The sequence below is a fragment of the Pristis pectinata genome, chromosome 9, assembly GCF_009764475.1.
Source record: "Pristis pectinata isolate sPriPec2 chromosome 9, sPriPec2.1.pri, whole genome shotgun sequence".
NCBI lineage: Eukaryota > Metazoa > Chordata > Chondrichthyes > Rhinopristiformes > Pristidae > Pristis > Pristis pectinata.
In genome coordinates, this window is record NC_067413.1 from 7,605,378 (window position 1) to 7,619,470 (window position 14,093).

At 41.8% G+C, this 14,093-nt stretch overlaps 1 protein-coding gene across 1 annotated transcript in view; it reads left to right on the top strand.

Annotated features, from left to right (window-relative positions):
* The window catches only part of LOC127574065 (intermembrane lipid transfer protein VPS13B-like), a 795,946-nt gene that overhangs the window by 535,245 nt on the left and 246,608 nt on the right, over positions 1–14,093 (top strand). Inside the window, 2 exon segments of the mRNA XM_052022696.1 lie at positions 1,010–1,421; positions 5,436–5,547. Coding sequence (XP_051878656.1) covers positions 1,010–1,421; positions 5,436–5,547 — 524 coding nt within the window.

A 14,093-nucleotide genomic window follows, 5' to 3' on the forward strand; every position in this document is an offset into this window, starting at 1 on the left:
TTTTTTTGCTTATGGCCTTTTTTTATTGCTTTTTCCCCTCCCCACCACTGTCTCTTTTCTCTCTCTTGTCCATTATCTCAAGCCTCGGGGAAGGCCCATGGTCTCTGGGGCATTTTGGAGGTGTCGTACTTTCTTGTACTGACAAGTTGAACAGACGCACCTTGTTGATTCGACCCCTCAGCAAGCAAGATCCTTTCAGTCATTTCTCTGGCTTCTTTCCTCCTGTAAGGAATAAGTTAAATTACTATTAATGATTTAATCTTTTAGTAACCTTTAATCTATATAAATTTACTGCAATGTATGTGTGAAATCTTCAATTTGTGATCAACCTTTCAATTAATTCCTTGGGTAGCACCACTGCCTAATATTTTTTGTGTTCGTGTGCATTGAACTATAACAAAGCAATTCATAAAAATAAAGATATTATCCCTTCAACTGTCACAACAGTGCTCTAATGTTTCAGAGATCAGTAGGGTCCTTTCATGCTTTGTGACTTCACTATTGTGCCCAATGAAGTAAGGGAACAAGTGAGCACAAGGTGCATTTAGTCACTTTAATGGAACAATTATATATGTGGTGCTATATATTCCCAGATTTATTTAAAACAAAACACTTGGAGCAGGTGTAGAAGTAATTTTAAAACAATGAATCTTTGTCAGCAAGCAGTACTTGCAACTGGAAACTAGTAATGAAAACCATTAAAATAATTTTTCACTCAAAGTAAACGTGGGCTTCATTTACAATAGTATTGTGTGTTTTCGTTTAAAAGAAGGGCCCACCTGGTGCTACACAAGGAAGTAATTTGCTTGTAAGAGACTTTGAAAAAGGCTACTTTCATTTTTATATATTTATTGCAGATGGTCATGCTTGCAGCTTAAAATGAATGACTTTAAAACTGTCTTAAACATTAATAAGCATGCATACTATAAAGTAACTTTTCTCTGTTTTACTTGGCACAAATATCCGCTACCCATTATTGATCTGTGGTGTGTACTTTGTGATCATGCAGATGGCAGCCAAACTTTTAGAAGGCTCCCACCAGCAGCATGGATTTCTTTCCCTTACCTACACCAGGGCGGTAACACGAAACGTCAGGCACAAGTTAACATCGAGGCCGGAACGGGCTTCGCGGAGCCTGCACAGGCTGGCAGAAGGCGTCATCGACAGTTCTCCCCAATACCTTCATGAGATCCTCCTAAGTGCCCAGCCGTTCGATGTTGTGCTCTCCTTCCCACTGATTCACAAGGTGGCAAGTATATTCCAAGCTGAGTTGCCAAAGAAGCCAAAGGGAAAGAGAAGATCAACTGGGCAACCTATGAGGGCGCATGCCCTGACATCACGGGACTTGCCACTTATGTACATCAACACAAGTGTTATTCGAGTGTTCTTTCCCAAAGGAGAGCATGAGCAGCATGAAGGAGGTAATCCATCGAACGCTGTTTCAGAAGTGGTTGCTAGCTCTGCATTGAATCTGGTATAAGCCACACTGAGAATATAGTGTGTAGTTCTGGTCTCTGTAGTATAGGAGGGATGTGATGCTCTGGTGTGGAGGAGATTCACCAGGGTATTGCCTGGATTCGAGCATTACAGTTATAATGAAAGGCCAGGTAGTCTAGGTTGTTTTTGCTGGGGCAGAGGAGGCTGAGGGGTGACTTGATTAGAGGGATATAACATTATGAGGGGGTAGATAGTAAAAATCTTTCTGGCCGGGATGTCAAAGACAAGAAGTTTAAGGTGATAGGTAGGAGGTTAAGAATGGATGTGAATATTTGCACAGAAGGTGGTTGGTGTCTGGAGTATGCTACTTAAAGAGGTGGTAGAGGCAGATATTCTCATGGCATTTATGAAGCATCTAGACAAGTACCTGAATTACCAAGGCATAGAAGGCTATGAGCTAATGTAGGTAAATGGGATTAGTGTAGGTAGGTACAAGGGGTGGCATGGACATGGTGGGTCGAAGGGCCTGTTTCTGTGCTGTACGACTCTATGTCTCTATGGTTTACTTGTTCCTTTTGCTGACCAATTTCTTAGTCAAAAGCCATTAGCTTAGAAGGAAGTCAAGGCTGATGCAGGGTTGACCATAATTTTGCCTCCACAGATGCTGCCTGACCTGCTGAGTTCTTCCTGCAGTTTATATTTTGCTTTATATTCCAGCGTCTCCAGACATTAGCTTCACAAGCTTCAAATCTCGTATTGTGCAGCAGGTGACTTAAATGGAGAATACCAGACAGGTTACTGTAGTACCATTTTGTCCAGTGACTGAGGATGCTAGGGTGAAGTTGGACTAGTTTATACTTCTGAGATATGCCAACGGTGAATGAGGCTGCTGATATACTGCCCTTAAACAATTTCCTCAAGTGAATCAGGAACTTAAAAGTTAGAGCTAAACTTGGAGCTGTAGTAAAGATCCATCTTAACAGCAGAGCAGAGGCACAAGAAATTCTGTAGATGCTGGAATCTGGAGCAATACACAAAAAATGCTGGAGGAACTCAGCAGGTCAGGCAGCATGCATGGAGGGAAATAAACAGTCCACATTTCGGGCCGAGACCCTTCATCAGGACTGGAAAGGAAGAGGGCAGAATCTAGAATAAGAAGGTGGGGGAGGGGGAGGAGCACAGGCAGGCAGGGTACAGGTGAGTTAAGGTGATAGACGAGTCCAGGTGAGAGGGGGAAGGTAGGTGGGTGGGGGAAGGGGTGGAAGGTGTAATAAGCTGAGAGGTGATAGGTAGAAGAGGCAAAGGGCTGAAGAAGAAGGAATCCGGTAGGAGAGGGCAGTGGACCATGGAATAAAGGATGGAGGAGGGAAGGAGAGGAGATGGGCAGGTCATCAAGGTGGGGGAAGGGAGCCACAGGAATAAGGGAAGACAAAGGAGTTAGGGAGGGGAAGAAAAAGAAGGGTTGGGGTTACCGGAAGTTAAATCGATGTTGAGGCCATCAGGTTGGAGACTCCCAAGGCAGAGTAGTAGTTATGCAGAGCAAACTCAATGGGGTGAATGGTCTTCTCTTCTTCATATATTTCTTAATCTATGCCACACATGGCATTATGTCCTATTTGAAATCTGCAGCTATGATAAACATCATTCATTGTTCAGTTATTACTTTGCTAAAATAGGGTGTTGATAATTAGCAGACCATTGGAGCCTGGGATTAACCATGGGGTTTACCAGAAGAGACACTTTGTCATCAGAAGAGATTATCAAGCGGATAGAGGAAAAGATACAAAGATATGCTCAAAGCATCCATGAAGAACTGCAGCATCTCACTGACTCCTGGAAACCTTTGGTTCATGACTCTCAAAATGGAGGAGCATTTGGGATGGGATTGCATGCATGCACCAACTCACAAACTCTCATGCTCTCTTCCCTGAAAAAAAGGGGTGGCACAATAGTGCAGCTAGTTGAGCCACTGTCTCACAACAGCTGACATTCTGCTTCAGTCTTGACCTTGGATGCTGTCTGTGTGGAGTTTGCATGTTCTCGCTTTGACTCTGTGAGTTTCACCTGGGTGCTCAGGTTCCCTCACACCTCCCAAAGATGTGTGGGTTGGTAGGTTAATTGGCTGCTGCAAATTGTCCCTGGTGTGTAGGTGAGTGGTAGAATCTGGAGAAGTTGAAGTAAATGTGAGGAGAATAAAAAAATGTAGGGTTAGTCTAAATGGGTGGTTGATAGCATGCACTTGGTGGGCTGAATGGCCTGTTTCTGTGCTATATCCCTCTCTCTCTGACTCTAAACTACCCACCAGCTGCACCACCAGCCATCTCCGGCCCCATCTGTGGAAGTCTGTGGTTCCCACACTGGCCTCATCAGTCACCTCAAAACCCACAAAACTGGAAGCTGTCAGTGCTGGAGAATTATAGTTTTTAGAGACTCTCTTGACTGGGGCAAAAAAAAGAATCCTAAGGGGAGATTTAATTGAGGAAGGCATATGAAATTACAAGACGGGGGAAGCAGAAAGGACCCAATTCCCTCAGCAGAGAGATCAGTAACAAGGGGGTGTAGATATATAGAAATTTGCAGGATTAGAAGGAAGTTGATAGATAAAAATCACTCAATGATTTGTAGGGGTTTGAAGGTCACTGCCTGAAAGGATGGTGCGGTCGTAAGCCCTCTCTTCATCTAAACCGTACCTGGATGGGCACAAAGCCATAACCTGCAGGGCTAGGAACCAAAATCAGGGAAGTGGGAGTAACCTACTTCATTTTCCAGCGGGCATAAACTCAGTGAGAAGATTGACCTCGTTCTGAGCCTTAAACTTCCATGGTTTCCTTGGCGGTTAATTTCAGTTAGTAGTTGACAGACCTATAAGCCCAATCAGCAATTGGCAATGAGGTTGTGAATAGAGGGGGTTGCATTGAATTATCAACGCCAATATTAAAACAATGAGAACACTGAACCACTCAGATTAATTGAAGGAGACTGCACGATTTTTGTGTCAAAAATGTCTTATCTAAAATGAATTGGGAGTTGTGGGTTAGTGGTTTGTAATTAAAAGATTTTTATAGGAGTATTCAATTTGTATTTATTGCTCTACTTATCCCATACAGTTTTGTATTCTACATAATCAGTCAATAATTCAACTGTAGTCCATTGTCATGGGGAAATGCATAAAATCTATTTCCTCATTAAATGTGCTCTCAGAAGAATTAAAGCTGGAAAATTCTCAAAACCCTCAGCTGGCTGGACAGTATTATAGAGAGAGAAAAGACTAACATTTCAAATTGCTGCCCTTTTGACAGAATGGGAAGTAATCAGAAGTTTAGAAAATTATGAAATTGTGAGAGGCATGGATAGGGTAGATAGAGTCTTTTTCCCAGGGTGGAAATGTTAAATACCAGAGGGCATAGGTTTAAGGTGAGAGAGGAAAGTTTAAAGGAGATGTGCGAGGCAGGTTTTTTTTACACACAGAGGCGTGGGTGCCTGGAACGCACTGCCGGGGTGTGTGTGGGGGTGGTGGATGCAGATGCGATTATGCTGTTTAAGAGGCATTTAGACAGGCACATGAACATACAGAGAATGGAGGGATATGGATCATGTGCATGCAGATAGGAATAGTTTAAATTTAGCATAATGATCAGCACAGACATCGTGGGCCATAGGGTCTGTTCCTGTGCTATACTGTTCTATGTTTAAAATGTACATTAAGCATTGGTTAACAACGAGAGATACTTTTAAAAGTCCTATTCTCAGAAGTATTAGAACAGCTTTATATTTTCTATAATTTGCTAGAATCTCATACATTTGTTTTTATTTCTCCCAAAACTAGGGAAATATTTCTTTAGCTGTTCAGTAATAATAAACAGAAAATCCTGATTGGGAGAGGGTTTTATTCCTTTGAGTTGAGCATTGGGATCATAACAGCATGTCTTACCTCTGTAAGTTTAAATTCAATTGGAATTTACAACCCTGTGATGTACATTTCCCAATTTGAATTGCAGGAAGTGCACAGACAAAAGAAGATACGTTGGTGGTTAAAATTGGTTCAGTATCCATGGCTCCGCAGGCTGATAACCCCCTTGGAAGAACAGTTCTGAGGAAGGACATTTACCAGTAAGTAAATCTGACAGGAAAAGCTGCCTGGAATTTTTTTGCGTGTGTACTGAACTTTTCACTCAGTGTCATTTTCAAGGGAGCTGACTACCAGAAACAAAAGCAAATTCACTCTCATCCTATGCAGCAAACAATCCTCTGGAGCTACCTAGAGGGTTGAGCAGCATCTTTGGGGGGGAGGAATTGTCGATGTTTTGGGTTGAAACCCTGCATCAGGCCGAATGCAAGGTTTCGACCCAGAAACATCAAGAATTCCTTTCCCCCTTACAGATGCTGCTCGACCCTCTGAGTTCCTCCAGCAGATTGTGTGTTGCTCCAGATTCCAGCATCTGCAGTCTCTTGTGTCTCAGTATCATCCTATGTAGTCTGTTACCCCAAAACTGATGACCAGTATATGTTTTCTTCATTAAAAAAGCAGCATTTCTTTTTTTAAAGCTCACATCTCTTCTCATTCACTATTCTTTTGAAAAACTGGCAATGTTGACAGTGGAGATGGAAGAGTTATTGTTCTGGGTCACTGATAAGAACTGGAAAAATTGAGAGTGATACGAAGCAGGATTGTATTGATCTTTAATTTCTGGTTCCTTGGTTTGTCCTTGCACATTGAAATTTGGGAATCAGAGGTGAACCATAAGACCTTAAGACATAAGAGCAGAATTGGGCTATTCGGCCCATCAAGTCTACTCCGCCATTCAATCATGGCTGATTGATTTTTCCCTCTCAGCCCCATTCTCCTGCCTTCTCCCTGTAACCTATGACATCCTTACTAATCAAAAACCTATCAACCTCTGCTTTAAATATACCCAATGACTTGGCCTCCACAACCGTCTGTGGCAATGAATTCCACAGACTTACCATCTTCTGACTGAAAAAAATTCTTCCTCATCTCTGTTCTATAGGAATGTCCTTTTATTCTGAGTCTGTGCCCTCTGGTCCTAGACTACTGGAAACATCCTCTCCATGTCCACTCTGTCTGGACCTTTCAAAATTTGGTAGGTTTCAATGAGGTCCCCCCTCATCCTTCTAAACTCCAATGAATACAGGCCCAGAGCAATCAAATGCTTTCACTCCCAGGATCATTCTCGTAAACCTCCTCTGGACCCTCTCCCACCCCAGCACATCCTTCCTTAGATATGGGGCCCAAAACTGCTCACAATACTCCAAATATGGTCTGACCAATGCCTGAGAAAGCCTCAGCATTATATCCTTGCTTTTATATTCTAGTCCTCTCAAAATGAATGCTGACATTACATTTGTCTTCCTTATTATGGACTCAACCTAAGATAAGATATCTTTATTAGTCACGTGTACATCAAAACACACAAAGAAATGCATCCTTTGTGCAGAGTGTTCTGGGGGCAGCCCAGAAGTGTCACCACGATTCCAGCGCCAACATAGCATGCCCACAACTTCCTAACCCATATGTCTTTGGAATGTGGGAAGAAACCAGAGCACCCGGAGGAAACCCACGCAGATATGGGGAGAACGTACAGACTCCTTACAGACAGCAGCGGGAATTGAACCTGGGTCGCTGGCGTTGTAATAGCGTTACACCAACTGCCACAAGGACCTTTAGGGAATCCTGCACTAGGACTTCCAAGTCCCTTTGCACCTCCGATTTCTGAATTCTCTCCCTGTTTAGAAAATAGTCTACACCTTTATTCCTTCTACCAAAATGCACGACCATACGCTTCCCTACATGAGAGGTAGATTCTGGTGTACCTAGCCTTTAGCAGATCGCAGGCATACTAGGCCCCCGGCTTTATGGCTCGAGGAAGAAGCACCACGCCATTCATTTTTCAGTGGGTTCATTGACATAAAAAGATTGATTAGTGATTTACTTATACACTACTTCACTCTTTCAATTAATTTCAAATACTTTAAGGTGCTTTTAATTATTTTTCATTTTTTTATATGTTAAATAATATTTATTTTATTACTTAAGTTGCTGCACAGTTTTGAATGTCTTTGATTATTGGAGATAAGAGACATTTAAACAATTAAAAGGAGCTTGACAGTGACAAGCTGTCACTGGGACTTAAGGGCCTCCCACTGAGTGACCTTAGGATCCAATACCTGACATGTAGTCAGTGCTTGCAACTTGCCCGGCCATGTGGGAGCACTTTTCAGGGATGGAAGGCTGGGTTGCCCACCTATTTGTACCCGTAGCAGGTTGGTGCAACTTGGTGGGCCCCACGAGTGGTGTGTTTGGGCACTGTGGCACATCTAGTGGAACCACAACCTTGCAGTGCCAAAGGCCCAGGTTCAATCCTGACCTCATGTGCTGTGTGTGTGGAGTTTGCACTTTTTCCCTGTGGCTGCACAAGTTTCCCCTGGATGCTCCAGTTTTCTCCCACATCCCAAATATGTGCTACTTGGTCACTGTAAATTGCCCAGAGTGTGTAGGTGAGTGGTAGAATCTGGGGGAGGTTGATTAGAATGTAGGGAGAATTTTAAAGAAATGAGATGAGTGTAGGATAAGTGTAAAAAGAGTGGTTGATGGTTAGTGTGAACTTGGTGGGTCAAAAGGCCTGTTTCCGTACTGTACCTTTGTATAACTTTATGCATCTATAATTCTGCAAAGAGCTATATGGAGTGAAAAGATGCATCAAAATGGGGGTTACTCAGTGAAATTATAATCACATATAACGTTATTATATTCCTGCAATCGTGCTTTACAGGGATTTTGTTTTGCAATGAAAGTGATATTTCATTAATTAATTGGAGACAAGTATGGCACAAATTTGTGTTGAGACCATGTTGGCTACAAATATGAAAGGAAGAGTTTCTAAGCTGAACATTTTGACAAAACATATTCCCAGGATTTGTAAACCACACTAATCACATAGTTTGTAGAAAGAGGCAGCTATTAGTAATGTGAAAGATTGCTAATTCTCTGCTGGCATCACTGCACTCATCAGTTCAAGAGCTATTCAGTTGTGAGAAAAGTGAATTGATAGCATTGAGCTTCAGTAAGTTTGTCAGATATTTAATTATTATGTAGATCAGATGACACTAATATGTTAAATATGAACGCTTGCCACAGGTAATTCAGTATTGCTGAAGAAATATTTGCAAAAGCCACTGAAAGCTTTAATACATGTAATGCTTTTAATGTTAATTGGAAATAGTTCAGTGATTCAAGAAGCATTTGAAATATTAAACCAAAAAATATACAGTGTGATGCTCTCACCTCTACAGCATTCAAAAAATGCCTTGCACATTCAAAAAATGCCTTGCACATCTCCTTTAAGCTGTCACCCCTCTCATCCTAAGTGCATGTCCTGTAGTATTTGACACTTCTACCCTGGGAAATCATTCTGACTGTCTACCCTATCTATGCCTCTCATAATTTTATAAACTTCTATCAAGTTTCCCCTCAGACTCTACATACTGTACATACTCTACAGCAACCACTTCAGGGTAATGTTGGCAATGTAGACTCAACCATAATGAAATAAAATCCTGTTTAATAGAAAGACTTCTATGCAACAAATCTCCTTGGTGTATTGTGTTATGGTGCAACATCAACAGTATAACAACAAATCTTACCTCAAATCTAATCAGTTAAGCTGAGTTTTATACTATTGACTTGGTCTCTGGGAAGTGTTGAATACTATATATTGTGCACACCAGCAGTCAAAGCAATTTATGATGTAGCAGTGTATAACCTCTCACTCAAAAAGTTTCCAAGAATTGCATGTACTGGCTTAGCCTGTCAGGATCTCCTACTATTTTGATGGCTTAATAGGCAGATCTCATGTTCTTTATACTCCTTAACAGTTTTTATCAGTTGAAACAAATGTTTAGTTACAATAAAATCATGTACTGATTTAGCAGATTTTGCCTTTAACATACAGTAATAAAGTGTCCCAAGAAGCTTCACAGAGGTGTGCAACCAAAAGACAGAGGGTAGTGGTGGAAGGGTGTTATTCTGGCTGGAGGTCCGTGACCAGTGGTGTTCCGCAGAGAATGGTGCTTGGGGCCTTTGCTGTTTCTGATAATATATATATATATATGACTTGGTGGAAAATGTAGATGGGTGGATTAGTAAATTTCTAGATGACACAAAGATTGGTGGAGTTGTGGACAGTGTAGATGGCTATACAAGGAGAGCAGGATGTAGATCAGTTAATGTTACGGGTTGAGAAAGGCAGATGGAGTTTCATTCAAGCAAATGTGAGTTGTTGCACTTTGGGAGGTCCAATGTAAGGGGAAAGTATACAGTTAATGGCAGGGCCTTAACAGCAATGGTGTACAGAGGGATCTTGGGGTCCAAGTCCATAGCTCACTGAAAGTGGCCACACAAATAGATAGGTACAAATAAGTAGATAGGCATATAGCATGCTTGCCTTCACTGGCTTGGGCACTGAGTATAAGAGTAAGGAAGTCATATTGTAGCTATATAAAACTTTGGTTAGACCGCACTTGGAGTATTGTGTGCAATTCTGGTTGCTCCATTACAGGAAGGATGTGGAAAGGGTACAGAAGAGGTTTACCAGGATGCTGCCTGGATTAGAGGGTATGAGCTACAAGGAGAGGTTGGACAACTTGGATTGTTTCCTCTGGAGTGTTGGAGTCTGAGGGGAAACTTGACAGAAGTTTATAAAATTATGAGAGGCATAGATAGGGTAGACAGTCAGAATGATTTCCCAGGGTAGAAGTGTCAAATACTACAGGACATGCATTTAGGATGAGAGGGGTGACAGTTTAAAGGAGATGTGCAAGGCATTTTTTGAACACAGCGAGTGGTAGGTGCCTGGAGCAGCCTGGCAGTAGTGGAAGCAGATATGATAGTGTCATTTAGGAAGCTGTTAGATAAAGACATGAAGACAGAGGGATATGGATCATGTACAGACAGAAGAAATTTAGTTTAATTTGGCATCGAGTTCGGCACAGTCCTCATGGGCCAAGGGGCCTGTTCCTATGTTGTACTGTTCTATATTCTGTATAAGTTTGATGCCAGGTCTGATGATGAGATGATAGGTGACCCAAAAGCTTGGTCAGAGACGTAAATTTTAATGGGCATCTAAAAGGAAATTGGTGTCTAGAAAATGGTTGGTAACTGTACCTGATTGAAGCAGCACCGTGTTACGTGCTACATCTGATAATCATTCCATTGAAGTTCATTTATTTTTAGGCAGTAATGATTTTGGAAGAGGATCCAAAGGTTAGAGGCTAAGCAGTTAAAGGCACAGCCAGCACTGATGGTTAACATTGCAAATGAATGATTTTCATATACAGAATATAACATGGACCAGGTACAATCAGGTAGAGTTACCAGCCATTTTCTGGGCACCAACCTCTCCCTCCTTTTAGACTCCTCTTTGACCAAGCTTTTGGGTCCTCTAATTTTTTAGTTCCTTATGAAGCTAGGCAGCTGAAGGCACAAGCAGCACCGAGGAGGCCAGACTTGGTAATGCTCAGAGATCTCGAGTTGAAACCTTAATGTCTTATCTCGAATTTGAGGAGATTGCAGAGAGAATCATACCTTTCTGTTCCTTGGTTAGGGATGTCAGAATCTTATGCATTAAAAATTGTGCTGACTATCAGTCCAAATATTGTTTGCCCTATCAAGTCATTCACTTATGATACATAAACCACTTCTGTCTTTACCTCACCCTCGTCATTGTTTACTAATACTTTTATTATCTCTGACTTCAACTTCTCTTGAACCCATCATTCTAATTCTGTGCCCAGGAGGGACAGAAGCCTGAAGTTCCAAACCACCAGGTTCAAGAACAGCTACTTCCCTTCAACCATTCGGTTCTTGAACCAACCGGCACAACCGTAATCACTACAGTTTAGCAACACTGTGATGACTTTGATCACTTTGCACTATATTGGACTATGTTTTTTTTTGTTCTAATTGTGTTCTTTCTTGTAAAAATAGTGTATAATTTGTGTTCAGTTTTTGTTTATCTTGTGAATGCTGCTATGATGCTCTGTGCCTGTGATGCTGCTGCAAGTTTTTCATTGCACCTGTGCACACATGTACTTGTGCAGATGACAATAAATTTGACTTTGACTTTGATCACGTTCAGCCTATGCTGACATTGAAAACTGAGTTGTATCTCCTTCAGTTATGTTTGTTTGCTTTTTGCATTTATTTTACCATTGCCTTCTTTCAATACATTGGGTTGTCATACACAATTTCCTTTCTACTGGCTTCACTCTGCTTTACTCCCATAGTTTTCTTGAATCTTTTTCAGTTTTTGTGACTTTGGATCCTCAGGTGCATGGCACCATCGTCAAGGGTCATCATCATCTTATCCTCACTCTGTCTAAATCTCCCAAATTTGTAATGTCCTACTTTAAATGTCCCTTTAATACCTCTCTATGGTTTCTCTCCTAGAGTGTGAGATATTTAAAAAAAGACGTGTTAATTTTACTTTCAAACTCCATTGGGAATAACGACTTGCGGTGATAAACCCGTATTAATGTCGGAAAAGCTCCCAAAGTGGATCCCAGGAAGACCACTAGACACTGAGTTACGAGGGTTTAGGGGGACAGAATAAGCCTTGTACCTGTTTGCTCATTCAATTAAATTATGATTGATTTGTACCTTTGCTTCATTCCCCTTGAACCCTTCTGCTCCTTTGGGTTGGAGATTTTCAGATTTCCACCTCATGTTGAGAAACAAATGCTTGCTTAATTCACTTTTCGTATTGTCTGGCCCTAATATTAACATTATATATCTCGGATCTGTATTTCCCCCAATCATACTGATGAAGTGTCGCATAAAGATTCAGCACAGAAAGAGCCTTTCAGCATATTGTGCCCGCACTTCTTCTTTGCTATCCCATTATTTCTACTTCCCTACGCTTTTCTCCTTAGCCACTAAATTTTCACCTTCAACTATCCTGAAAGTGGAGTCACAGGTAGGCAGGGTGGTGAAGAAGGCTTTTGACATGCTGGCTTTCACCAGTCAGGGCACTGAGTATAGGAGTTGGGAAGTTACGTTGCAGTTGCACAAGACATTGGTGAGACTGCATTTGGAATATTGTGTTCAGTTTTGGTCGCCCTGCTATAGGAAAGATGCCATTAAGCTGGAACAACTGCAGAGAAGATTTACAAAGATGTTGCCAGGACTCAAGGGGCTGAGTTATGGGGAGAGGTTGAACAGGTTGGGCCTCTTTTCTTTGGAGAGTAGGAGGCCAATGGTTGTTTTTATAGAAGTGTATAAAATCCTAAGGGGCATAGATAGGGTGAATTCACAAAGTCTTTTTCCCAGGGTTAGGGAATAAAGAACTAGAGGTCACAGGTTTAGGGTGAGAGGGGAAAGATTTAATAGGAAACTAGGGGAAACTTCTTCTCCCAGAGGGTGGTCATATGTGGAATGAGCTGCCAGAGGGTGGTTGAGGCAGATACATTAATAACACTTAAAGACACTTGGACAGGTACATGGATAGGAAAGGTTTTGGAGAGATATGGACCAAATGTGGGCAAATGGGACTGGCTTAGATGGGTGTCTTGGTTGGCATGGACCAGTTGAGCCGAAGGGCCTGTTTCCCAGCTCTGACTCTCTACAACTCTATCCATCCACTTCCAGTTTTAACAGTTCTGTACGTCTCAGCTCAATACTATCAGATGCACTCGGCATAAAAGCAAATGCTTCTTCTTTTGTCTCCTGGAGGAAATAGTTCCCCTGGATCTTCCCTGTGGAATATGATTTCCATTCTAATGCCTCAATCAGACCACCCATCAACCTTCTAAAGTCAAGAGAATACAAACTGCTCGTATAACTTAAGTCTCTGAGGCACAGTATTATGCTGGGTGAAATTTGTACTTCTCTCTCTCTCTCTCTCTCTCTCTCTCTCTCTCTCGCTCTCTCGCTCTCAAGCCAGAATATCCTTTGCTTCCTTTTTAATAGTGGTCATTATCTCCTTGAAGAACTTGTACTTGGAAGCCTTCCCAATCCATGACTCCACTATCAAGAGGACAAGGTTAGCCACCTCCTGAAAAGGTTCTCTCCCAGTCATACACCATTCTTGCTTGGAAATACATTGCCATTCCGTCATTGCCACTGGTTCCAACTCCTGGAACTCCCTATCCAAAACCACCATAGGAGTATCTTCAGCACAAGGATTCAGTGACTTAAGAAGGTAGCTCTGCAATGCCATCTCGAGGACAGTTGGCTATGGGCTGGCAATTAATGCCCACATCTTGGAAAACTGAATTAACAAAATTGTTGGCTCCTGTGAGAAGATGAATTCTGATCCCAGTGTTTGCCTGCAGAAAGAAAATAATGCTTGAACTGCATTCCAGGCATGCAAATCAGTGAAATGCCAATTAAATGGTTCAATTTGCAGCACTCTGAAAGATCTGCACTCCCCCTCTCCTGTCCCCAGGCTGTCTTTTTGTAAACTGAGTAGAAGTAGAAGCTCAAGACACAATTTGGTTGTTACAGTACTTTAGTATTGTGCACTAATATTTCTTTTTCTTCTTTAATGCATAGGAATTAACCTTTGCTTGGCAGCATTCCAACCCAGGAGAAGTGTCTTTCACAGAGAGTGGTTAGAATGAGGAGCTTACTGTCAAATGAG